This window comes from Callithrix jacchus, chromosome 15, assembly GCF_049354715.1.
Source record: "Callithrix jacchus isolate 240 chromosome 15, calJac240_pri, whole genome shotgun sequence".
NCBI classification, from domain to species: Eukaryota; Metazoa; Chordata; class Mammalia; order Primates; family Cebidae; genus Callithrix; species Callithrix jacchus.
In genome coordinates this window covers 6,220,016-6,246,733 of record NC_133516.1, presented here as the reverse complement: position 1 = coordinate 6,246,733, position 26,718 = coordinate 6,220,016, and the positions used below count along the sequence as shown (strand labels likewise).

At 36.1% G+C, this 26,718-nt stretch overlaps 1 protein-coding gene across 1 annotated transcript; it reads left to right on the top strand.

Annotated features, from left to right (window-relative positions):
• Positions 1 to 335: 335 nt before the first annotated feature.
• LOC100407683 (spermatogenesis-associated protein 22) lies at positions 336 to 26,468 on the top strand. The gene is made up of 9 exons (XM_054247108.2): positions 336 to 366; positions 1,475 to 1,546; positions 3,244 to 3,369; positions 5,561 to 5,621; positions 5,750 to 5,845; positions 16,577 to 16,925; positions 19,423 to 19,552; positions 22,770 to 22,867; positions 26,141 to 26,468. The coding sequence occupies exons 1-9, from the start codon at positions 336 to 338 to the stop codon at positions 26,330 to 26,332; spliced, it is 1,155 nt and encodes a 384-aa protein (XP_054103083.2). The 3' UTR covers positions 26,333 to 26,468.
• Positions 26,469 to 26,718: the final 250 nt, after the last annotated feature.

Sequence of the window (26,718 nt, the reverse complement as noted above, 5' to 3'; positions counted from 1 at the left end):
CAAAAAGAAAAAAGAAAATTTTTGCTGCTGTTTATTGTTTGTTTGATACTAAAAAACATCTTAGCCTTTGTAAGTCCCTCTAAATATAGGATGTGAGTTGCGCTGGTAGAGAAAGTGGCGGAATCTCTTTCCTGGCTCCTAGGATAGCACAAAAATATTTTCTAAAATGTCTGTTTTGGCCCAGCTTCAAGCCCAAGATGTTGGAACAAAGCAGAGGCAGCACCTGACCTTGTGTTTCCCAAGTTTTCTTTTTACACACGATAGTTGAAAATGCATACCTCGGCCTGACTCGCATGTTGCTTTGTTGTGTATGTGTCTGTCTGTCCCATTGGGTCATGAATTTGGAACAGAAGTTACCTGGTTTGGGTTTGTATCTTGCCTCTTCATGCGATGGGAAGTGTTTGTTGAATTAGATTGGGGTTGAAATGTATTAGGGGCTAAACATGCAAAATTATAAGAGAACTTGTATTGTAAAAGAAGAAAACTAAGGAAAAACTTGTTTGACTTGTTGAAGTTGTGGAAATGGACTCACAACTTATCATTACAATTATTCTGGATATGAAGGAGGAGCTAGTCTTTTTTTTTTTTTTTTGAGCCAGAGTCTGGCTCTTACCGCCCAGGGTGGGATCTTGGCCCACTGCAACCTCTGTCCCGTCTCCCAGATTCAAGCAATTCTCCTGCCTCGGCCTCCTGAATGGCTGGGACTGCAGGTGCCCACCACCATGCCTGGCTGATTTTTGTATATGTTTTTAAATTTAAAAAAAAATTGTATTTTTAGTAGAGATGGAGTTTGACCATGTTGCTCAGGCTGGTTGTGAGCTCCTGACCTTAGATGATCTGCCTGCCTCAGCCTCCCAAAGTACTGGGATTATAGGTGCCCACCACCTCGCCTGGCTAATTTTGTGTTTTTAGTAGAGACGGGGTTTCACATGTTGGCCAGGCTGGTCTTGAAGTCCTGATCTCAGGAGGACTTAGTCTTTGGTATTATATAATCCAGGCAGTTCAAACTGATGCCAAGGCAGAAAACCTGCACAGTGTCCTAAAGTGGGGCATGGAGTATGTTCCCAGTGGCTAAATACTGTGTTTCCTTCCTGGTCTTGGAAGCATATATATTTGCCAATGCTGTTGTCCATTTTCCTCTTTGTAGTTCTGGTTCAGAATTCTCTTTGTGGGTGTTGGATTCTAAAATAAATTACATATACTGTGTGAAAAAATCTGCATATGTTTCAGAAGCAAGGTTACAGCTGCTCTAGTCATAACTTAATTTGAACAGGGTTGGAGAAGTGGATTATGTTGTAAACTCCTGAAAGCAAGGGACTCCCTAAAGTATTTACATGGTCAGGTTTGAAAGTGGTTTAAAACCATAATTTTAGTAATTACTGGGCTGAGGATTTGGTTTTGTGGTGAGACAAAATGAGTTATAAATTTCTTTGCAGGTTTAGTGGGACCATGTCATAAATTTGGAATGCTGAAGGGAAAATTATAGATTTTAATATTGAAGGAAATAAAGCAAAATCTAAAGAAAATTCAGCTCGAAGTACAGCAGGTATTGAACAACTTTTATTTTACAATTTTCTGTATATCATGTAAAGCTTGTATAGTTTATAGGTGTAACGTTTTGGAAATAACTTTAAAATAGATTGAACAGTTAGTCTACCCTCTTTACTTTTGAGGCCCAAGAAAGTAAAATAACTTACTCAAGACAAAACATTTAGTGGTAGATATGGGAGTAAAATCAAACTTCTTGGATTTATTTTGGTGTTTTTCCTACAAATTCGATGTGCTTGAGTTATTCTATGCTTTTAAACTGGAAACAAAGAAATAGATCTGTTTTTGTTTGTATTTGTGACTGACTTGCCAAAATTGTTTTCAGAAGCACTTCTGTCTTATAGCTTCTCCTATCACTTTTGCTTTCCCAGTTCATTAGTGTAAAGACAGAGGGCAAGGATGATGAGAACCAGGGGAATGATGATGCATAACGAAGATAATAGTAACTGTTATTTATGGTGGATTAACTGTATTCAAGACATTAATTATATATATTTATTTATTCCTTACACCAATCCCCTGAGATAGGTTATTATAATCATTTCTGTTCTTCAGATGAGAAAAACAAGGCTGAAAGAGGTTGAATAAGTAATCTGTGATGTAGCAGAATCAGCATTTGAACCTAGGAATCCAGCTCCTAGTCCATGCTCTTAATCATTATGCTGTCAGTATATGTCATAATGACACAAAGAGTTTAGGGAAATTGCCCAAGGTCATACTCTGAAGTTGTAATTCAAACCTACTTTGAAGTCGTAATTCAGAACCAGGCAGTCTGATGCCAGAGCCCATCTTTCTCTCAGCCTTCAATCAGAGAGTTTTCAGAGAGTCTGTATTTGCCTGTAATACAATTGATGATGACCAGTTAGAGAATGGTACAGTGGCAAGAGATCTGAACTGATATTTAAGAATCTTGGGTCCTATCTAGATTCTTCTACTGACTTGCTTTATAGCAATGCACAAGCATTTTGAACTTCTTTCCCCTTCAAGTTCCCTAAGTTTTAAAATTTATATTTTGTGACTTTTAGCCTGACTTGAGGTCCTAGATCTGCTATCTGGAGGAATTGGTAGTAGTATTTATTCTTATTTGGACCAGATATTATTACTTTCTCTAAGGAATTCTCAAAATGATCCACAAAGAAATATAATTACAGACATCTGGGGTACTTGTTAAAATTGCAGAGTTTTGAGTTCCAGGCTAACTATTGAAATAAAATCTGTGAGAGTGGAGTCTAGGAATTTGCATATTAATCATTCCAGATGAATCTTCATCCAATGAAGCTTTGAGAACCAAGGCCCAAAAGGATATGGCACTGTTGTTCAAAGCATGGTTCAGAGCTTGGTTCTTCCTCACCTCCATTGTACTCCAGAGGTCCCCTGCAGTGAATATGGTAATAGGCAAGCACAGGACATGGATAAGGATTTGGAAAGGTTGGGGGATGAGGGAGGAGATGGGAATTAATTCCATATGTGAGGAATTAAAACAGTGTTAGGGTAGAATAAGAAAAGGTTTTTGAAGAGACAAATGAGGCTATTCAGGATCTTAAAAAGAATAAAAATCCAAAGATAGAGAAATGTAAAAGTATATTAGCATATAGAAGTAGGCAAATTTAGAATGTATATTATATGCTAGTTATTTTACAACTAGATCTGCTTATGTGTCTATTATATACTAATTTATTGGTACATTCAATTTAGGCTGTTTGCCTGTTCCATTGTTCAATCAGAAAAAGAGGAACCAACAGCCATTAACTTCCAATCCACTTAAATATGATCCACATATCAGTACTCCTGACAATTTTGATTTTCCTCCTCTACCTGCAGGTAAGAAAATTAATAAGGTAAAAATTTTCACAAAATACCAACTAGGATTATATAAAATTGTATTTTCTATTTTATTATAATGAAAACAGAGAGTTTATTTTTCCTTCTTTCCATTATCCAAATATGGAAATTACATGGCTCTTTCTGAACATTCCAGGTCAGGAGTTTGAGTTTCCTTATCTACAATGGTGGCTTAGCATTTAAATGGAGTATCTTAGATTTGGAACCTTTGTTCTAATAAAGTAATAACATATATTGTAAAAAATATTTTTTCATTCTCAAAATACATGTGGATAATATAGCTTACACATTTGGTGGTAAAGAATGGAAACACATGAACTGTCTCAAGAGTGGGGATAAGTGTACATGGGAACACAGGAGAAATGGAAAAAAAATAGATAGATTTTAGGAAGTGCAAACGCCTGGAAATACCTGGTAACTGGCCATCGTCTTTTTCTCTTCTTAGGGCATTTTGCCTCATTCATTTGTTGGTTGTTTACTCCGTGGTCTCAGTGTATCCTCCCCGCTCCCCAAATTCATGCATTGAAACTTAACTGCTGGTGTGATAGCATTAAGATGTGGGGCCTTTAGGAGGTACTTAAGGCTCTGCCCTCTTGAATAAGATTAGTGACTTTATAAAAGGTGTGAGGGAGCCGTGTGATCCTTTTGTCATGTGAGGACACAGTAAAAGGCCTTGACTTCCCAGCGTCCAAAACTGAGAAATAAATGTATCATATTTATAAATTACCCATTCTAAAGTATTTTTTGTTGTAGTAGTTCAAACGGACTAAGACACACCTTTGTCCAGTGGGCTTCTTTATAGCTTCAACTGGCACATGAACTAAGTTGCCCTTGCTGGGAGTTTACATAACCTTTTAGTTCTAGTTTTCAGAGGTCATTGGTAGGCTGTCCTCTGTATCTCATGATGTGTGTCCTTCTGAAGTGCTTCAGGCTCTGACCAGCGTTACTATTTGTCAGAAATAGTAATTTTCCTGTATTGGACAAGAGAGAGGACTACATCAGTGTTTTATTTTTGTTTTCTTAAAAAATTTTTGTTTTGATCCATTAGTTGGGCTGGGATATAATTGATCTTTAAAAAGAAGAAATAGAAGAGAATAAAGTAGAGTAGGATAGAAAACACAGCCATGCATTGCATAACAATGTTTTGGTCAGTGATGGACTCCCTGTGTGATGGTGGTGCCGTAACAATTATAATGGAGCTGATATTTCTATCTCCTAGTGACATAGTAGCTGTGATGATGTCATAGCACACTTTATTATGTTTTTTATAAATTAGTATAGCCTAAATATATGGTGTGTTTAGTCTACAGTCGTGTATAGTAATGTCCTAGGCCTTCATATTCACTCACCCCTTAATCACTAACTCACCCAAAGCAACTTTAAGTCCTGCAAGCTTCATTTATGGTAAGTGCCCTCTTGAGTGTATTGGTTTTTATCTTTTGTATTATATTTTTACTGTATCTTTTCTATGTTTAGATATGTGTAGATACACAAATACTATTATATTACAGTTGCCTGTATTGAGTGAAGTAACATGTTGCACAGGTTTGCAGCCTAGGAGCAATAGGCTATAACTACACCCTAGGTGTGTAGCAAGCTATACTCTCCAGGTTTTCATAAGCATGCTCTCTGATGATTGCACAACAACAAAATCACCTAACAATGCATTTCTTAGAATGTATCCCTGTCATTAAGTGACACATGACTGTCAGTGTATCACACATATTAAGGATAAGATTTGATGGTGAAGTTTTATATTCTTTTTCCTCCTTTCTCTATCTCTCTGTCTGTTTCACATACACACCATGTGTATATATGTTCTGAGTTATGATGTATTTCTTTCTGTTGGTGGGATTTAAAAAGTTCAAGAAACATTGGATTAAATGAAATTCATGTTACAAAGTTTCAGTTACTATACTAGAACTGATTGTAGAAAAGATACAGATTAAATTATTTTTGCTTAAAATATAATAGATAAGAAAGACATCTATAAAAATTAATAAGGCAGGCTGTGACAAATTTTCCAACAAAGTACTGTTGAAGAAGTTTGTATATGCAAGTTCTTTTCTCCTTCAAGTTTTTAAACCCCCCAAATTAAATAAGTATGAAGTTATTATTTTGAAAAATACAACCTATCTTACTTTTATCTATGTTACTTATATCTTTTGAGATTGGGCCTGGGAAGCTATGAATCCAGTGTTGGCTCCTGTAATAAAAACAATGGACACTGGGTATGTAGAAAAATATAAACCAATGGATGTGTGTCTGTTACTGACTGATGTTATTCTTCTATGTATATCTTAGTTTCTCAATTTGAAAGCAAACCATTAATATTTAACAAGACATATTTCCTTGAAAGGCAAATACCACCTTCAGTTTCTCATCCTCTGAGAAGTCAGGATTCTGTCTTTAACTCTGTTCAATCAAAATCTGAAAGAAGCCAGAGTGGTTGGAGGTGAGTCTACTTAAAATTTCTTTGTTCTTCTGTTCCTTCTCATTTTCCTGTCTTTCTCATCATCTTTCCTTTTTCCTTTACTTCTTCATTTCTTAAATAGAATGACATTTAATTTCTATAAATAGTAACTATATCAGTATTAATCATGTTTTATAAAAGAACTTAAGAACATGCATGGAAAACTTTAAAAATATGTAAATTTGACAGTGATTATGCTTCAAAAGATTCTTAATGTGATAATGAAATTTCTGGCAATCTTTATTGCCATGAATTTATGATTTTGCTTATGGGTTATTAATGGTGTAATTGACAATACATAGGAATCATATCTTAGTATTGGTTATATGTAGGAATCGAGAACCAGTGAGAGTGCTCATTCTTATCCTGTAAGACAGTCAGCTTCGAGGTAAACAGAATGGAAGAAGAAAGAAAAATGGAGGCTGAGATGCATATGCATCTGCAACAGTAGGGGCTCAAGGAGTGAATAAGATGGTCAAAAGATGATGAGGGTTCTTGCCATATGGACCAAAGTTTAATGTTTAAATAGCATGAAAAAAATTGATAGAAAAAAATATGGATTTTTTTGGTTGGACTTTAATAGCCTTGGATAAATGGCAATATTGAAGGAAATAACTTTGGAAACAAAGTGCTGGGAAAACACCACCAAATACATATGTCAGTCATTGTTAAGTGCTTTGATATATTATTTCAGTAATCCTTGCAACAACCATATGAAGTTAATACTATTCTTATTTCTATTAGATAAAGATGCTGTATTTTTTTAAAGAAGGAACTTCTTATATAGTTGTTAATAAATACATTGAAATAATATCTTTATTTCATGCCTGTAATCCCAGCACTTTGGGAGGCTGAGGTGGGTGGATTACAAGGTTAAGAGATCGAGACCATCCTGGCCAACATGGTGAAACCCTGTCTCTACTAAAAATACAAAAATTAGTTGGGCATGGTGGCACACACCTTTAGTCCTAACTACTCGGGAGGCTGAGGCAGGAGAATCACTTGAACTGGGGAGGCGGAGGTTGCAGTGAGCCAAGATAGTGCCACCGCACTCCAGCCAGGTTGACAGAGCGAGATTCTGTCTCAAAAAAAAAAAAAAAAAGAGTTTTGATTTTATTATTCATGCTACTTTCCCCAGGACCAGTCCATTAGTTTCTTCACAATAAGGCATTAAAACTGGACCTGTTCAGTGGTTTGGGATGGTTCTTAGACATTGTTCCAACTTCAGGTGCTAGAAGAAAATCCATTTTCACAAGCTCTAGACAGAAAACTAGGTAAAAGATTTTAATCTGGACAGGTAGCCAGTATTGGATATTACAATTTGAATTAATACATGATCTGTCAGACTGTTGGAATACAACAGAAAATCCGGGAAGAGAGAACATTTAAAAATCCATACAGGCGGTTGGTAATCTATTGAAGATCTTTTGAACCAGTTAAAGATTTAATCCTCAGGTTTAGAGAGCAGGCTAGCATCACCAGATTTAGCAAATAAAAATAGAGGATTCCCAGTTAAATTTGAATTTCAGGTAATCATTAATTTTTTAGTATGTGTTATAGCCAATATTTGGTACATTATTATGTTATAGCCAATATTTGGGACATTCTTATATCAAAAATATGTTGCTTATTTGACATTCAAATTTAACTGGGCATCCTGTATTTTTTTCTAGCAGCCTAGTCTAGACTCCCTTGGGACATGGAATTTTCAAGAACAAAGTACACTCCAATGTTAGACACATTGTCAATATAGATTTCATTCACAGAATTAGGATATAGGCAATTAGTAAGATTAGTAAAGATGGGTAGATTAGTAAAATCGTAAATTAGTAAAATTGTATCCAAAGCTCCTACAATTGGCTTTAGACTCTGAGGAGAAATTGAGCTTGCACTTACTTAGTAGTTAAGAAATCTCAGTTGAGCAATTGAGGTGATATGAGAACTTTTAAAATTTAAAAATTTTTAATCTTTTTTTTTTTTTTGAGACTGGATCTTGCCCTGTTGCCCAGGCTGCCATGCAGTGGCATGATGGCAACCTTGAACTCCTGGGCTTAAGCAATCCTCCCACCTCAGCCTCCTGAATAGCTGGGACTGACTATAGGTGTGCACCACCATGCCTGGATAATTTTTAAATTTTTAGTAGACATGAGATCTCGCTATGTTCCCCAGGTTGGTCTTGGACTCCTGGGCTCAAGTGATTCCCTCACCTCAGCCTCCCAAAGTGCTGGGATTACAGGCATAAGCTATTGTGCTCAGTGAGATGAAGGCTTTAGAAGCTGAGAACTGAACACAAACTGGTAAACAGGATCAGGTAAATGCATACATTTTAAAGGAATATTGGGGTATAGTTTTTTTTCTAAAGTAACTTACTATTTTCATTATAGAAATAATAGAATAATTCTAGAAAAAACGGTAAAAAGAAAATTATTCATAGTTGCACTGATCCAGAGTTAACCATTTATTTATTTTTCAACAGAAAAAAAGCCATTTCACCTTTTTTGAGTCTTACATCTTTATCCATGGGAAAAAAGTTGAACTAGATGACAGCTAAGTTTCCTTCAGTGCTTAGTATATATTGTGGATAAAACATACAGTTTTGATGTATTTATGTAAGTTTGTGCTGTCTTGTCTATTACCACCAAGAAAACCATTGATTAAGGATTTTACAAATACACAAATATATTTAACATGTTTGTATGTGGTGGAATACTTAGAATGCCTATTGCGCTGATTCACCCAGTATTGTTTTCTTATTGCACAGCGTATCTTTCAGCCATTATTGTTACACAGATCTATTGTAAAAGTTTAATAATCTAAAATGGTATATAACTTGTCAGTAATTCATAAAAGGAGGTGGCAGACCCCCAATACCCATATAACTAAATTTTTAATCTTTTAAATCTCCTTCAACTTGCTCAAGATGGCCAAAGATATGAGAAATATGTTTCTGGACTCTTATTTGCCTCTAGAACACTCTCTTGACACTCTCATCCTTGTTATAGTTCTGATTGCAGTTGAATATTTATTGTACTTCTATTATGTTAAAAATTTTTAATTAGGGCTGAGTACAGTGGCTCACACTTGTAATCCAAGCACTTTGGGAGACTGAGGTGGGCAGATGGCTTGAGATTGAGAGTTTGAGACCAGCCTGGCCAACCAGCCTGGTGAAACCCTGTCTCTATGAAAACATACAAAAATTAGCCGGGTGTGGTGGTGCGTGCCTGTAATCCCAGCTACTCGGAAGGCTGAGGCAGGAGAATCACTGGAACTTGGGAGGTGGAGTTTACAGTGAGCTGAAATCCTGCCACTGCTCTCTAGACTGGGAGACAGAGTGAGACCCTGTTTCAAAAAAAGTTGTTTTTTTTTTTAAATTAAAACTATATGTATTTAAGTTGTACAACCTGATATTTTAATATGCATAAACATAGTGACCTGATTATTTCAGTCAAGCCAGTTAACATATCCATCCCTTCACATAATTACCATTTTTTTCTTGTAGTGTGAACACTTAAGATCTACTCTCTAAGCGAATTTCATCTGTATAGCACAGTATTATTAACTGTAGTCCTCATGGTATACATTAGATCTCTAGATTGTATTCATCCTATATAACTTTGTACCCTTTGACTGACATCATCTTATTTCTCTCACCTCTTCCCCTCTGGAAACCATTATTCTCCTGTCTACTTCTATGAGTCTGATTTGTAAAGATCTCACATATAAGTAGGCACATACAGTATTTTTATTTTTGTGTCTGACTTATTTCACTTAGCATACATCCTCTAGGTTCATCCATGTTGTCACAAATGGCAGGATTTTCTTCCTTTTAATGTCTAAATAGTATTGTTATTTCTTCATGACATACTTTTTAGTCCATTTATCTGTCACTTAGATTGTTTATATATCTTGGATTTTTTTTTTTTTGAGGTGAAGTTTCGCTCTTTTTGCCCAAGCAATGGCGACAAGACAATGTAAGTGCGATGATGTGATCTCGGCTCACCGCAACCTCCACCTCCCGGGTTCAAGTGATTCGCCTATCTCAGCCTCCTGAGTAGCTGGGATTATAGGCATGCACCACTATGCCCAACTAATTTTGTATTTTTAGTATAGATAGGGTTTCACCATGTCAGCCAGGCTGGTCTCGAACTCCTGACCTCAGGTGATCCACCTGCCTTGGCCTCCCAGAGTGCTGGGACAACAGGCATAAGTCACTGCACCTGGCTCTCTTGGCTCTTGTGAATAATACTGCAATGAATCTGAAAATGCAGATATCTCTTTGAGATACTAATTTCATTTCCTTTGGATATATATCCAAAAGTGGGATTGTTAGATTATATAGTAGTTCTGTTTTTAATTTTTTTGAGTAACTTCCATACTGTTTTTCATAATGGCTGTACCAAGTTACATTCCCATCAAGAGTGTACAAGGATTGCCTTTCTCCACGCCCTTGCTAACGCTTGTTATCTTTTCAATTTTTGATGAGAGCTATCCTGACAAGTGTGAATTGATACTATGTCATTGTAGTTCTGATTCACATTTTCCTGATTAGTGTTGTTGAGCACATTTTTATATACCTTTCGGCCATCTGTGTGTCTTCTTTAGAAAAGTGTCTATTTAGGTTCTTTGCCCATTTTAAAATTGTGTTACTTGTTTTTGTTACTGAGTTCTGTGAATGCCTTAAATATTTTGGATATTAACTCCTTATCAGATATGTGGTTTGCCAGAATTTTCTCCAATGCTGTAGACTGGCTTTTCACTCTATCGATTATTTTCTTTACTGTACAGAAGCTTTTTAGTTTGATGGAGGTCTCACATGTTGATATTTGCTTTTGTTGACTGTGTTTTTGGTGTCATATTTTAAAAAGTCATTAGCAAGACCCATGTTAAGGAGTTTGTTCGCTATGTTTTTTCCTAAGAGTTTTATGGTTTCACTTTCTGCATTTAAGTCTTTAATCCATGTTGAGTTGAATTTTGTATATGGTGTAAGATAAGGGTCCACTTCCATTCTTCTGCTTGTAGATACCCAGTTTTTCCAACACCATTTGTGGCAGAGACTATCTTTTTTCCATTATGTGTTCTTCTCGCTTTTGTTGAAAATCAATTACATGTAACTGTGTGGGTTTATTTCTGGGCTCTCTACTCTGTTCTGTTAGTCTATGTGGCTATTTTAATACCAGTACCATACTGTGGCAATTACTGTAGGTTTCAGGTATAATTTGAAATAAGGAAGTGTGATGGCTGCAGCTTTGTTCTTCTTTCTCAAGATTGTTTTGGCTATTCAAAGTATTTTGTGGTTTAATATTTTAGGATTTTTTTTCTATTTCTGTGAAAAATATCATTGAAAGTTTGATAGAGATTGCATTGAATCTGTAGATCATTTTGGGTAGCTTGGACATTTAACAATATTAATTCTTCAAATCCATGACACAGGATTTTTCATTTATTTTCTCTTCTGTGTCTTTTTTTAAAATCAGTGTTTTATACTTCTTAGTGTATAGCTCTTTCTTCATGTTGGCTATTTATTCCTAAGTATTTTATTCTTTTTGATGTTATTGTGGTGGGATCATTCTCTTGGTTTTCTTTTGGGATATCTGTTATTGATGTAAAGAAATGCTCCTGATGTTTGTATGTTAATTTTGTATCCTGCAACTTTACTAAATTTGTTTTTTAGTTCTAACAGCTTTTTAATGGAGTTTTTAGGGTTTTCTACATACAGGATCATGCCATCTGCAAACAGAGACATTTACTTCATCCTTTCCAATTTGCACTCCTTTTATTTCCTCTTCTTGGCTAATTGATTGGCTAGGACTTTCAAGAAAAGTTGAGAATTCCTTACCTGAAATGTTTGGAATCAGAAATGTTTCCAATTTTTTTGGAGTTTGGAATATTTGCAGAATACCTACCAGTTGAGTATCCTAAATCTGAAAATTCAAAATCTGAAATGCCTCAATGAGCATTTCTATAGAGCCTCATGTTGTTGCTCAAAAGCTTTCAAATTTTGGAGAATTTCAAATTTTGGAGTTTCATATTTAGAATGCCCAGCCAGTAATAGAAGTGGTGAGAGTGGCATCCTTGCCTTGTACTATATCTTCAAGAAAAAACTTCCAGTTTTTCCCCATTGTGATGTTAGCTGTGGGAATTTTGAAAATGACCTCTAGTGTGTTGGAGTATGTTCCTTCTGTGCTTACTGTTTTGAGAGTAAACTAAATGGATGTTGAACTTTGTCAGATGCCTTTTCTGCATCTATTTTTATTCTGCTACTGTGGTGTATAACATTATTAATTTGTGATATTAAACCACTCTGCATCCTAGAAATAAATCTCAGTCAATCATGGTGTGTAATTTTTTTAAAATAGATTTCAACTTTTGCTTTAAATATAGGGAACACATGTGCAGATTTGTTACATGGGAGTTTTTTTTTTTTTTTGAGATGCAGTTTTGCTCTTGTTACCCAGGCTGGAGTGCATTGGTGTGATCTCAGCTCACTGCAATCTCTGCCTCCTGGGTTCAGGCAGTTCTCCTGCTTCAGCCTCCTGAGTAGCTGGGATTACAGGCACGCACCACCGTGCCCAGTAATTTTTTGTATTTTTAGTAGAGATGGGGTTTCACCATGTTGACCAGAATGGTCTCGATCTCTTGACCTCATGATCCACCCACCTCGGCCTCCCAAAGTGCTGGGATTACAGGCTTGAGCCATCGCTCATGGATTATGGGAGTATTGTTAATGCTGAGGTTTAAAGTATGGAACCTGTCACCTCACCTATGTAGTGAGCAGAGTACTCATTAGGTAGTTTTTTTGATGTGCTGTTGGATTTTCCTTGCTAGTATTTTATTGAGGGTTTTTGCATCTATGTTTTTTAGTGATATTGGTCTGTAGTTTTCTAGCAGTGTCTTTGTTTGATTTTGATATCATAGTGATGCTAGCCTCATAAAATGAATTTAGAAGTATTCCCTCTTATTTTATGGAAGAATTAAGAAAGATTGGTATTAATTTATCTTTGAATGTTTGATAGAATCCACTGTGAAGTCATCTGGTCCTGGGCTTCTCTTTGTTGAGAGGTTTTTGATTACTTCTGTAATCTTCTTCTTATTGGTCTGTTTAGGCTTTCTACATCTTCTTGATTCAATCTTGGTAGTTTGCATGTTTCTAGGTATTTATCCGTTTCTTCTCTGTTACCTAATTTGTTGTCATATAATGTTCATAATAGCCCCTTATGATCTTTTTTACTTCTGAGAAATCCATTTTATCTTTCCTCTTTAATTTATTTAAAGCTTCTCTTTTCTTCTTTTTAGTCTATGTAAGGGGTTGTTGACTTTATCTTTTCAAAAAATAAGCTCTTAGTTTTGTCTTTTTTTTTTTGCGGCAGAGAGTCTCACTCTGTTGGAGGCTATAGTGCAGTGGTGCGATCTCGGCTCACTGCAACCTCCTCCTCCCAGGTTCAAGTGATTCCCCTGCCTCAGCCTCCCAAGTAGGTGGGATTACAGGCACCCACCATAATGCCTGGCTAATTTTTGTATTTTTTATTGGAGATGAGGTTGCACCATGTTTGCCAGGCTGGTCTCCAACTCCTGACCTCAGGTGATCCACCTGCCTCGGCCTCCCAAATGCTGGGATTACAGCATGAGCCATCGTGCCCAGCCTAGTTTTACTGTTTTTTTTTTTTTCTATTCTCTATTTTATTTCTACTCTAGTCTTCTTATTTCCTTTATCTGCTTATTTTGGGTTTAGTTTGTTACTCTTTTTCTAATTCCTTTAGGTGTGAAAAGTAGGATGTTTATTTGAGATCTTTTTATTTCTACTTTGGCATTTATTTCTATAAACTTCCCTTAGCACTGCTTTTGCTTTCCCATAAGTTTTGGTATGTTGTGTTTTGTTTCTGTCTCAAGACAATGTAAAAATTTTCTCTTTTAATTCCCTCTTTGATCAATGGTTGTTCAAGGGTGTGTTGTTATATTTGTGAATTTTTCCATTTTCTCGCTGTTTTTCATTTCTAGTTTTATACCATTATGGTCAGAAAAGATACTTGGTATGATTTTGATCTTCTTAAATTTGTTAAGTCTGATTTTGTGACCTAACATGGGAGTTATCCTGGAGAAACTTCCATCTGTGCTTGAGAAGAATGTGTAGTCTTCTGCTGTTGGGTGGCAAATTCTATGTATGTCTTTTGGGTCCATTTGATCCATAGTGTTATTCAAGGTCACTGTTTACTGATTTTTCTGTCTGGATGATTTATCTATTATTAAAAGTAGAGTATTGAGCTTTGTTTCTATTATTACATTGCTGTCAGTTTTTTTGAGGGGGTTGTCAATATTTGCTTTATATACTTAGGAGCTTCGATATTGGATGTGTATATATTTATAATTTTTAGACCTTCCTATTGAATTTACCCATTTTCATTATATAATAACCTTCTTTGTCTTTAGAGACAACTTTTAACTTAAAGTCTATTTTGTCTGACATAAACTCAGCCACCTCTGTTTACTTGGTTGCCGTTTGCATGGAATATCTTTTTCCATCCCTTTTTTTTTTTTTTTTTTGAGATGGAGTTTCGCTCTTGTTACCCAGGCTGGAGTGCAGTGGCGCGATCTCGGCTCACCGCAACCTCCGCCTCCTGAGTTCAGGCAATTCTCCTGCCTCAGCCTCCTGAGTAGCTGGGATTACAGGCGCGCGCCACCATGCCCAGCTAAATTTTTTGTATTTTTAGTAGAGACAGGGTTTCACCATGTTGACCAAGATGGTCTTGATCTCTTGACCTCGTGATCCATCCACCTCGGCCTCCCAAAGTGCTGGGATTACAGGCTTGAGCCACCGCGCCCAGCCCTCCATCCCTTTATTCTAAGCTTTTATGTGTCTTGTGAATCTAAACTGAGTTGATTGTAGACAGCATACAGTTGGATCTCTAATCCAGTCAAATCCTCTTTATGTAGGCTTATCTCATTATATTGCACTTTATTGCACTTCACAGATTTGCATTTTTACAAGTTGAAGGTTTGTGGTAACCCTGCATCGAGCAAGATGCTATTTTTCCAACAGCATGTGCTCACTTCATGATTCTATGTCACGTTTTGGTATTTCTTGCAATATTTCAAACTTTTTCATTATTATTATATCTGTTATGATCTGTGATCAGTGATCTTTGATATTACTACAAATGTGCTGTTACCAATAGAGAGTTGTAAAGCTGAAATAAATTTTTCTAGACCATGAATAATAAACGTAATTTTTATAACTGTGAGACAGAGGAAAGATGAAACTGTTTCTCTTCTCTTTATTGAAAATAAAATTACAAAATTGTTGGGTGTGGTGGTACATGTCTGTAGTGCCAGCTGTTCCAGAGGTTGAGCCAGGAGAATCACTTATGCCCATGAGTTTGAGACTGACATGGGCAACATAATGAGATCATGAATCCAAAAAATATTATAAAATTGTCATATGAAGAAGTGATTAATGTAGGAAAACTTCCTATAAAGGGGTATCAGGCAGTTAATTTAATAATAATTCTAATAATATTTTTTCTAAGTATTGTGATGTTTGTGGTGTTTATAACTTAAATTGTTATAATTTTGCTTTCTTATTATTATATACTAACTTTGTACCCAATTAACAGTGTTTCCTAAATTATACAAGCTTCAGGCCTCATAAAATTTGAATTTGTTCCTGCTCAGTAGTATACCTGGACCTCTCTTGGATTATTTACCTAAATAAAGGGTGGGTTGTATTGGTCGCCCTCTTGTGATATTTGTATTTCCAGGAAAATTATTGAGAATTAAGAATTTGTGGGCTGGAAATGGTGGCTTATACCTGTAGTCCCAGCACTTTGGGAGGCCAAGGAGGTGGATCAGTTGAGCCCAGGAGTTTGAGACCAGCTTGGGCAATATGGTGAAACGCTGTCTCTATGAAAAAATAACAAAAATTAGCTGGGCATAGTGGCACTCACCTGTTCCAGCTACTCAGGAGGCTGAGGCGAGAGGATCACTTGAGCCTGGGAGATTGAAGCTAGAGTGAGCTGTGTTCTTGCCATTACACTCCAGCCCGGGTGACAGAGCGAGACCCTGTCTCTGAGAGAAAACAAACAGAAAAAGAATTTGTGACTTGGACTAGTTTTATTTCCTGTGGAACTCCTAACTAACCTGCTCAGAAATTATGCTTTTGATTTTGGCCTCATTTGCATCTAACATAATGTTCTGGTCAGCTGATACAACACACTTAATGTTGCTGGCAAATCCTGCACTTAATTCATTATAGGGCTTTTAAGCTACATAGTAAAAGCACAAAATTTCTAATCAAGTATTAATAGCTATCCATCCTGCCTGTATGTATTCTCCTTGTGATTTAAAATCATTGATAAGCCACAGTTTAACTTCTTAAAATTTTACTTTGTAGAAAATTTTAAAATTTTGAATATATAAAGAAGTATGCAAATGTCCTCAAAATCTTACTCTGAGTTGGGAGATCTTGTATTTCCCGGGCTCTAGACTTGTGAGTAGTTTGCTGTATGACTTTGGGCAAGTTAATTCCTCATTAAGGATCAGTGTTCTCATCTAGAAAGAGAGATAATATATTGTAGGGTTGTTGTGATGTATTTGGAATTTCTAAGTAGTTAGTAGTTATAAAGTGCTTTCTAAATAATAAATTGCCATATAAGTTAATTTTTTTTTTGTAATTAAGAAAGCTTATAGAAACAAATCCTCTTTTTTTCCCCACTATTACAGCTACAAAGATGGCAACAAAACTACCAACTTGAAAACTTGGAATGAAAATGATTTTAGGCCTCAGTGTAAACAAACAAACTTAGTGGCAAATGACGGAAAAAATTCCTGTCCAATGAGTTTGGGAGCTCAGCAACAAAAACAGTTAAGAATGCCTGAACCTTCTAACTTATCTCGCAACAAAGAAACTGAGCTACCTAGACCAACACATTCATCAAAAATATCTGGTTCCACAATGAGAGGGCTAGACAAAAACAGTGCATTACAGACATTTAAGACCAATTTTCAACAAAATCAATATAAGAAACAAATGTTGGATGATTTTCCAGGAGAAAACACTCTGAAGATAAATGTTTAAATACCAATTAGGCCGGGCGCGATGGCTCAAGCCTGTAATCCCAGCACTTTGGGAGGCCGAGGCGGGTGGATCATGAGGTCAAGAGATCGAGACCATCTTGGTCAACATGGTGAGAACCCGTCTCTACTAAAAATACAAAAAAAAAATATTAGCTGGGCATGGTGGTGCGTGCCTGTAATCCCAGCTACTCAGGAGGCTGAGGCAGGAGAATTGCCTGAACCCAGGAGGCGGAGGTTGCGGTGAGCCGAGATTTGCACCATTGCACTCCAGCCTGGGTCACAAGAGTGAAACTCTGTCTCAAAAATAAATAAATAAATAAATAAACATCAATTAATGACCTATTCACATTTTTTAAAATGTGAGGTAAATATTTAGAAATTTACAGGGATAAGAGCATCTGAAATCAGTTCCATGACATACATTACTTGATTAGCATAAATATTTAGTTCCATTGAAATGGGTGAATGTTAGTTTCCAGAATATTTTTTTAGAGGATATGAGCGGCTGCTCCTCTTCCTTTCAGACTTTAGAGTTTTCTACTGGATTTTTGACTTTCACTTTATACTCATTTTAAAGATAATGATAGTTTATCTACTGTTGATAAAGTTACCCAGGCTCTTCATATGTCATTCTAAGTATTTTTCAACAGAGGTGAGCAAACATTTTCTTTAAAGGGCCAGTTAGTAAGTATTTTTTGGCTTTATGGTTTATACTGTCTCTGTTGCAGCTACTCAATTCTACTCAACTCTGCCACTGTAGCTTGTAAGCATCCATAAACAATATGTAAATGAATGTGCGTGGCTGTCCTCCAGCAAACATTTACACTAACAGACGGCAGGTTAGATTTGCACTGCAGTCCATAGTTCTTTTTATGATCAACGTATTATGACCTTTGCTTTATGATCTTGTCCTATTCTACCTTTGTAGCCTCATATTTCATATTTTACTAATTGTCCAATGCTCCAGCCACTTTGGACTTACCACGATTCTCTAAACATAGCATACATTCTGTGCTTTGGTTTATATTATTCCCTAAAGCTGTATGTCAACTGTACTTCCTCTCTATGCTCAGTGCTCTAAATATTCTTTGTAAATTTTATTTATATATTATTTGTGCTGGTTATTCCTCATCTCTGCTCCCTGACCTCTTGGCCCACTTGATTCTTCACCTGCCCTTCTCCATTCTGGAAGGCTGAATTGTCCTACAAAGTACATCATCCTGAGATTCTTTACTTCTGGCTTTTGCTAGAGGTCATCCAGTAGGAGTCACTGGTATGACATCAAAGGGTGGGAGGAAAGATTGAGTTTTCTCACTTTCTCCAGTCTTAAATATTCTATCACCAGCAGTGGCTGTGTCAGTGCATAATGCAGCCTTTTCATGAGTATAGCTTTCCTGGGCTTGATACTTTTATTTTCTCCTCTTGTCCTTTCAGCCTAAGATTGCTAAGAGCTTCTTACTGTTGTTAGTTTTTGTTCTGCCTGTATGTCTGAAAAAGCGTAAGCCATTGGGGTAAAATCTATTTTTGCGTGTTTTGTTTTCTGTTGGAAAAAAGACAAATAAAGCAGGTTTCACAGTGGTTCTCAACTTTGTTTCCTTGCACTCAAGAATTGTATGACATAATCACCATAGTAACAGGGGTTTACTGTGGCCATAATCTTCAACAGGAGGCATGTTAGGATCTTGGTTAAGAGGGGGAAAAGGGAGGAAACTACTTGTATTTTGAAGAAAAGTTTCATTATGTATTCTTCACAACCCTCACCCTCACAAAGGAGAGTGTCCCCCTACCTTTGAAAATTGGTATCTTAACACACTTTATTCTTAGTTGATCTTAAAAAATGCTAAGAACTTTGCATTCTCAGGGCCTTTGTACTTGCTGTTCCCTCTGTCCTCATTCAACAACCCACTTAAAATAATAACCCCCATCTCTCTCTCTCTCTCTCTCTCCCTTTACCTTGTGTTTTTTTCTTAAAAAAGTACATTTCCTGACATTCTGTTATATGTTATTTATTTTATAAATTCTCCACTAGACTATAAAATCTTTGAGAGTGGATACCTTGTTTGTTTTGTCCATGAATGCTTCCTTAATAGCTATGTTTGTCAGGTAGGAGGTGCCCAATAAACACTTCTGAAACAAGTAAATGAATGAATGAATGTGTCTGGCTCCTTCCCTAGAGTGTGAGTGCATTAGAGAAAGGAATGGCTTTACACAGGATCTGGCATATGATGCTTTAAAATATTTGGTGAATGAATGAGTGAACAAGTGCCCATATAAATAATTCTCCTCTTGATTAGTTGTCTCCAAGTGCACCCTGGTTTCTCCTCCTCCAATAGAGTAATGATGGCATTAATTTAGGGAGGTAACTAAAATTTTCAGTAGTTCTTTTTACACATTTGTCCATTATAAGGACTTAGAATTTTTACATAGAAGATAAATGAGTATGATGAAAAAAAGAAATATTTTTCTAATGCTGTTTTTTATTTTTTCAAAAGGAAACCTCATTGTATCAGGTTCAGTTTAAGGAAAAAGACAATTCTTTAAGAATTATTTCTGCAGTTATTGAAAGCATGAAGTATTGGCATGAACATGTTCAGAAAACTGTACTTCTTTTTGAAGTATTAGGTAAGTAAAATACTTCAAAAATACTTCAGTAATACTATTTGAACAACAAGTTTTAATGTCTGATTAGTCCTTTTTCTTTCAAATAAAACAGTCTGATTTTTGCTACTCCCTAAAGTATATTCAAAGAACTGAAGTTTAATAATAGTCCCTGTGGTAGGTATAATTATAATTACCAAAATTTGTGAATGCTACCTTTTATGGCAGAAGGGACTTTGCAGATGTAATTAAGTTAGAGATCTTGAAATGGGAAGATTATCTTGTATTACTTGGGTGGGTTCAGTGTAATCACAAGGGTCCTTTATACAAGAAAGCATCAGGGTCAGTCAGAGAGATTGAATGATGCTACCTTGCTGGCTTTGAAGATGGTGGAAGGGGCCATGAGCCAAAGAATGCAGGCATCTTCTAGAAGCTGGAAAAATTAAGGGAACAGATGCTACTCTAGAGCATCCAAAAGGAACACAGCTTTGATGACTCATTATAGACTTCCGACCTCCATAACCATTAAAATAATGCTTTTGTGTTGTTTTAAGCCAGCCACTAAGTTTGTGGTAATTTGTTACAGCAGCAGCAGGAAAGATACAGCCTCCTTCTCCTTATATTTATATATAAATATAAATATAAATATAAATGTGGATATATAAGGAGTAGTGGTCAGTTAGCTGCAGTTGCCCTCTAAAGGCAGCTGATGACCATCCCTAGCCCACTCAAATCACTGTAATAAGTCACTGAGTCAAGGTCTGCCCGACAGACCTCAGCAAGCAGTGATCAGTGTCTCAGATTTCCATCAGTGCATTCATTTCACATGTGTAACTTTCACCTAAAAATGATTCCAGTTTCTCTCGTTACCATTAAGGAAAAAGCTTTATTATGTGAAGTGACATTGGATTCAATAGAGACTCAGACTCTGAGTAAACACACTGTATTAGTTTTCAGTTGCTGCTTAACAAATTAATGGAAACATAGCAGCTAACAACCACACCCGCTTCTTAACTCAAGTTTTGTAGATCAGAAGTCCATGTGGGCCGACTGTGTTCTATACTCAGGATATCACAGTGCCAAAATCAAGGTGTTGGCCAGGCTGGTTTTGTTCAGTTTTCACTTTTGGCTTTTTGGAGTTTTCCATGCCTCTGGCCTCTGGAACTCCCATATACTTCAGGGATTCTTCATCAAGTCCTACTCATTTTGCCTGAAGCATATTTCTGAGCTGGTTGGTGTGGCTGTTACTACTCTACATTGAAGCTTGTCTTAGCTCTTATTTTGTTCAGTTCTTACAGGTAGCTATATAACTGCGATAGCAGATGGTATTCTGTTTCATGTCTGTTTTCTGTCAGAACTAATATACTGTCGGAGGTAGAACGTCTATTTCATATATTTTAAACCCTGTTGGACTTCCCACTAAATTGGTTTTTCCTATGTGAAGAATGCCTTTGGCTTTCAACTCATTTTCAGAATAGAAATATTAGAAATAACCTGAGCCTATTAAAAGGATGTGCTAATTCCATTCATTTCCCCAAGTTCTCTTTGGTGAATTGTTCAGGTTCCTCCAGAATAATCCTTTTAAAAATATCACAATACCCAATATAGACAGCAGTAGACATTCTTACCAGGAAATGAAGGGGTTCCATGCTTTTATACCTGTTGATTAGCTTTCATAGTGCTTTAATAATCCTGAGTTCTAGGCTAGACTCTAAACTTACCTAAGGTAGATACTTCCTTTTTGTTAGACTTTAATGTCTAGCACACTGCACAGTATATAGGAAGTCCTTTTCATTTGCAAGTCCCCCCACCTCCCCCCCAAAAAAAACAACTTTAGTGGTTTTTAAACAATAATAGAGAATTATTCATGAAACTGAAAAGCAGCTGGGTTTTTGACTTTAGGCAAAGCTTGATCTAGCTGCTCAAGAGATGGCGCAGTGATTTATCTCCATCTTTCTGGCCAGTCATAGTGTTGGCTTCATCTTAAGGCTCCACACTATAGTCTCTCCAGAAGCTTCTGACGCTCCCCTTATGGTAGCAAGTTGATTATTAAATTTCTGTAGACTATGCATTCTTATGCCACACTATCAGATTCTTAGGTTTTTCTTCTGGTTGCTCTTTCCTAGAGACTTACAAATGAGTCTTTGCATATAATCATTTCTGAATGTAACACGCCCAGTACAGAAACCCTGAACTGTGTAGTTGAGTAATAAAATATGCTGATTGGATTAAGTCACTCACAGTTCACTCCTGGATCTGAGGATGGGGACAAATCCTATCCAAATCATGTGGCTAAAAATGGAATTTTTCTAAAGGATAACTGGGTCTTTTTTAGAAGAAATGGAGGACAGCCTCAAAATAACTCAGTAGATGGTTATTAAATAGATGAATAATGCTGTCATTTGATAATAGTTTCTTGAGATAAACATGAATTACAATTTGCATTTTATAGGTGAAGAAACAGATTTGAAAGTGGTTAAACAATTTACTCAAGGAGGAGGGAATAGGGAGATGTAGGTCAAAGGGTACAAACTTGCAGTTATGTAGGATGAATAAGCCTAGAGACTTAATGCGCAGAGGAGTCTATAGTTAATATTACTGTACTGTATATTAAAAGTTTGCTAAGAGAGTATTTTCAGATGCTCTTACCACACACAAAAAGCATAACTATGGACAGTGGTGGGTATGTTAATTTGCTTGCTGTAGGACTGATTTTATATATATACATATATGAATATATATGAAAATATGTTGTATACCTTAAATGTGTATAATGAAAATAAATTAAAAACTCAGTTTGCTCAAAGTCACAAAATATTAGTAAGTTGAAGGACCTGGGACTTCAACACCTGACTCCTGATTCTAATTCAATGTTTCTTTTTTCATTACATTATGATGCTTATTTGTTATACCTGTGCATTTTATTATTATAATCTTGTAGACTGTTCTGGGGATTTAACCACTCTATACTGCACATTTTAAGGAAAAAGTTTCAGATGGCTGTTTATTATCAATTGTATGAGCTTGGCATATGATCTGTTCCTAAGTTGGAGAGAGTCAGAAATTTTGTTTTCCTTCATATAAAACTGTCTGAGAAATATCTTCCCTTCTTAAAATGTCTTCTTTATTATTACTGTATACAAACTATAAATAATATGAATAGTTATTTAAACATCAACTTTGTTAAATTTTATTTGCAATTTACCAACATTTATTTTTCCCCCATTTCAATATTGCTTAGCTGTTCTTGATTCGGCTGTTACACCTGGCCTATATTATTCAAAGACTTTTCTTCTGAGGGATGGGAAAAATACTCTGCCTTGTGTATTTTATGAAATTGTGAGTATTTTTAAAGTAGTCTTCGCAAAGCCTATGTCAACAAAATATAAAAGTGCAGGCTACAATTCAGTTGAAATAAAAATTCTGTTAACAATTTAGTACTTTCAACAGTTTGGTGTTAGTTCTGATATGAAAGTTGTTTATTTGTATAATATGAAGAGCCTTCTATGTGCCAGGTACTGTGCTGGATATGAGGGATATAAAGTGGGGTATAAATTGTAAATGGCTCCCAAAAAGTTTGTAATCCCAGGTAGAATGGTACAGAAATGTTACACGGTGGTATGGTGAATGGCGTGGTGGAGCTAGGTATGTGCAGGGTGCTGAAGAAGTAGGTAGAAAAGGTGTGACAGATCAGGGAAAGATTTTTAAAGAAGGTGGTAACTTATCCTAGATCTTTAAGGACTAGTAAGAATCAACTCAGCCAAATGTGTTGGGGAGGGAAAGAAGGATGTAGTCTAACGTGAGGAAGCAGCATATGCAAAGACATGAAGCCAAGAGAGAGTTTCACTTGCTTAGGGAACTGAAAGTAGTTGGGTTGCTGACAGAAGTCTGGAAATTGCAAAGGAGGCTGCACACCTATATACATTGAGGCTGTATAGAACTACATACTTTGTAAAAGTTTAACCTTAGTTCTGAAATTGTCCTCAATTCTGAAATCAGACTTGGATTCTAGCATTTACTCCAGCATTTACTAGTTTTATGACCTTAAGTAACCTGCTTAAATTATTTGAATTTCAGATTTGAAAAAAAATTTATAAAATGGGGAAACAAATTCCTATTTTAAAAGGTTGTTATGGAGATTAAATGATGAAACATGAATATACAGTGCATGACACATAGCAGGTGATCAAGGAATAATTGTCATGTCAATTCCTATAATATTTTGAATGAGTATTATTTTTATCTAGTCTGATTTAAAAAAACTTTGCTATTGAAGTATAACATTTACAGAAAAGAATAAAAATCATAACTTTACAGTTCTAGGAAGTATCACAAAGTGAATGCTACCCGGGTTAAGAAATAGAATATTGCCATCACCCCCAAACCCCTTTGTGCCTCTTCCTATTTACTACCTCTTGTCTTCTACCTACAAGTCACCACTAGCCTGGCTTTTAATGTCATCAATTCTGTTTTTGAACTTTATAGAAATAATATCATACAGTACATCTTTTAAAATATTTGATTTTTTTTACTTGACAAAGTTTGTAAAATTCATCCATGTTGTGTGTAGCTGCAGTTCACTCATTTATATTGCTAAGTATAATATTGTGTTGCATGAATATACCACAGCTTTCTATATCACTGTTGGTGGGGATTTGGGTTTCTGGATTTTTGCTGTTACATGTAATGTTCTATGGACATTCTTATCTATGTCTTTTATGCATTTGCATGCATTTTTGTTTGATATATACCGAGACGTAAAATTGCTGGGTCATAGATCATGTGTATATTCAAATATGGTAGTTATTGCCAAATAATTTTTCAGAGGATTTTGTCAATTTAAATACTCACAGGCAATGTAAGAGAGTTGTGGTTTCTCTGTATTCTTACCAACACTTAGTATTGTCAGTCTTTTTTATTATAATCATTCTGGTGAGTAAGTTGAGTGTTATTTCTTTATAATTCTCTGGGGAGTAATGAGAATTAATACCTTTTCATGTGCTATTTAGATATCTTCTTTTGTAAAGTCTGTTTGGGCATCTTGCTGTTTTTTCTATTGAGTTATTTGTCTTTTTCTTACTGATTCTAGAAATTTTTTTTAACTATTCTGGGAATAAGTTTTCTGTCCATAATGTGCATTGCAAATATTTTCTCATACACGTGGTTCACTTTTTCACATTTAATGATGGCTTTTGATAAACAGAAGTTTTTCATTTTAATCTTTTCCCTTATAATTAGTGCTTTTTGTGACTATTTAATGAAAGCAATTCAAAAGGCTTTAATTTTGTTCATAATTGAGAGGATTTGGAGATTGCTAATCTTTTTCTGATTCACTTGTCTCTAAAGACATAGCACTATTGAGTACCAATGGTAAGCCTTGGGTCAAAGTTGGCGTGGTTACTAGAATCTCTTTTTTTGGGGGCCTCAGACTTGTTTCCCATGTATACAAGTCTGAAAGCTCTGCTCAGTTTCTTAGAATCTCAACTGGCTTTCTGTAATCTGCAGATATCTCAGGGAGAAAGCACCCCCCAAATCAGGTTTCATCTGAGACTCCCATACTCTTCTAGATGGGGAGTGGGTCTCTGTAATTCCTCACTGTTTTGATATCTCTCTGATGTTTATGAGGACTTTTTTTTGAAATGGAGTCTTGTTCTGTTGCCAGGCTGGAGTGCAGTGGCACAATCTTGCCTCACTGCAGCCTTTGCCTCCTGGGTTCAAGTGATTCTCTTGCCTCAGCCTCCAGAGTAGCTGGGATTACAGGTGGGCACCACTACACCTAGCTAATTTTTATATTTTTAGTAGAGATGGGGTTTCACCAGGTTGGCCAGGATGGTCTTGATCTCCTGACCTCATGATCCACCCATCTTGGCCTTCCAAAGTGCTGGAATTGTAAGTGTAAGCCACCATGCCTGGCCACAAGGAGATTTCTTTTTTGAGACATAGTCTTGTTCTGTTGCCAGGCTGGAGTGCAGTGGCACAATCTTGGCTCACTGCAACCTCCACCTCCTGGGTTCAAGAGATTCTTCCACCTCAGCCTCCCGAGTAGCAGGGACCAGAGGTGTGTGCCACCATGCCCAGCTAATTTTTGTGTTTTTAGTAGAGATGGGGTTTCACCATGTTGGCCAGGATGGTCTTGATCTCTTGACATTATGATCCACTCACCTCGGCCTCCCAAAGTCCTGGGAGTACAGGAATCCGCCACCATGCCCAGCTGGGAGATTTTTAACAAAACATTTCATCCAGTTATTCTAATTGCTGTTATCTGATGAGCTGTTTGGAATCACCTAGTCTGCTGCCTACTGAAAGTGGAACTCGGAGAATCTGACATAAGAGTTGGTAATTCATGTGTTGTTACCCTGGGAATTATTCAGTCTCTGAAGAAGCAACAACTTGCTAGCATGTAAAAGCCCTACCAAGTGAGGGTCTCTCCTCTGCTACAGGGCACCAATATGCAAATAACTGTCATAGTCTTGTCAACATTGGGGCCCTGACTCACATGAAAGAATTATAGCATTTTGAGGTGATACATGTTTAGTTGATTGTATCAATATTTTAAAAAATTGAAATTCAAAGGAAGAAATTAATTTTTTATATTTATTTTTTGAAAAACAGGATCGTGAACTTCCAAGACTGATTAGAGGCCGAGTTCATAGATGTGTTGGCAAATATGACCAGAAAAAGAACATTTTCAAATGTGTTTCAGTCGGACTGGCATCTGTTTCTGAACAAAAAACTTTACAGGCATTTGTCAAAATTGCAGATGTTGAGATGCAGTATTATGTTAATGTAACAAATGAATCTTAAGTAGGGATAAAGGAAGTTTAAATAGCATAAATTATAGCAGTTTTCTGTTATTGCTTAATTTACCATCTCCGTAGTTTTATAGCTACTGTTTTCCTGTATTTCATTTGTTGCATTAAAGTATTTGAATCCTTTTAAATGTGGAGTTTTTGAAGCATAATTTTAATGTTTTTATTAAAATGATATATTTGCTAAAATTTCACAACCATCCTAGATAACAATGCTCACTATAACAGGAATAGATCATGTTTATTTAATATGGGATAATAACACATCTGAGTAAGCTTCAAAGCCAGCATCAGTCTTAAGAGGGAAATAGTAGAGGTATTTGCACTATCAGGAAAAAGACAAGTCTGCATATTGTCAGTACTGTTACTAAGCATTGTTCT

Excerpts from the sequence above, each read along its gene's own strand:
- LOC100407683 (XM_054247108.2), top strand. The coding sequence starts at position 336 with ATGAATTTGGAACAGAAGTTACCTGGTTTGG. Across the intron at positions 367-1,474 it reads ACAGAAGTTACCTGGTTTGG|GGAAAATTATAGATTTTAAT; the intron begins GTTTGTATCTTG and ends GGAATGCTGAAG. Across the intron at positions 22,868-26,140 it reads CTTGTGTATTTTATGAAATT|GATCGTGAACTTCCAAGACT; the intron begins GTGAGTATTTTT and ends TTTGAAAAACAG.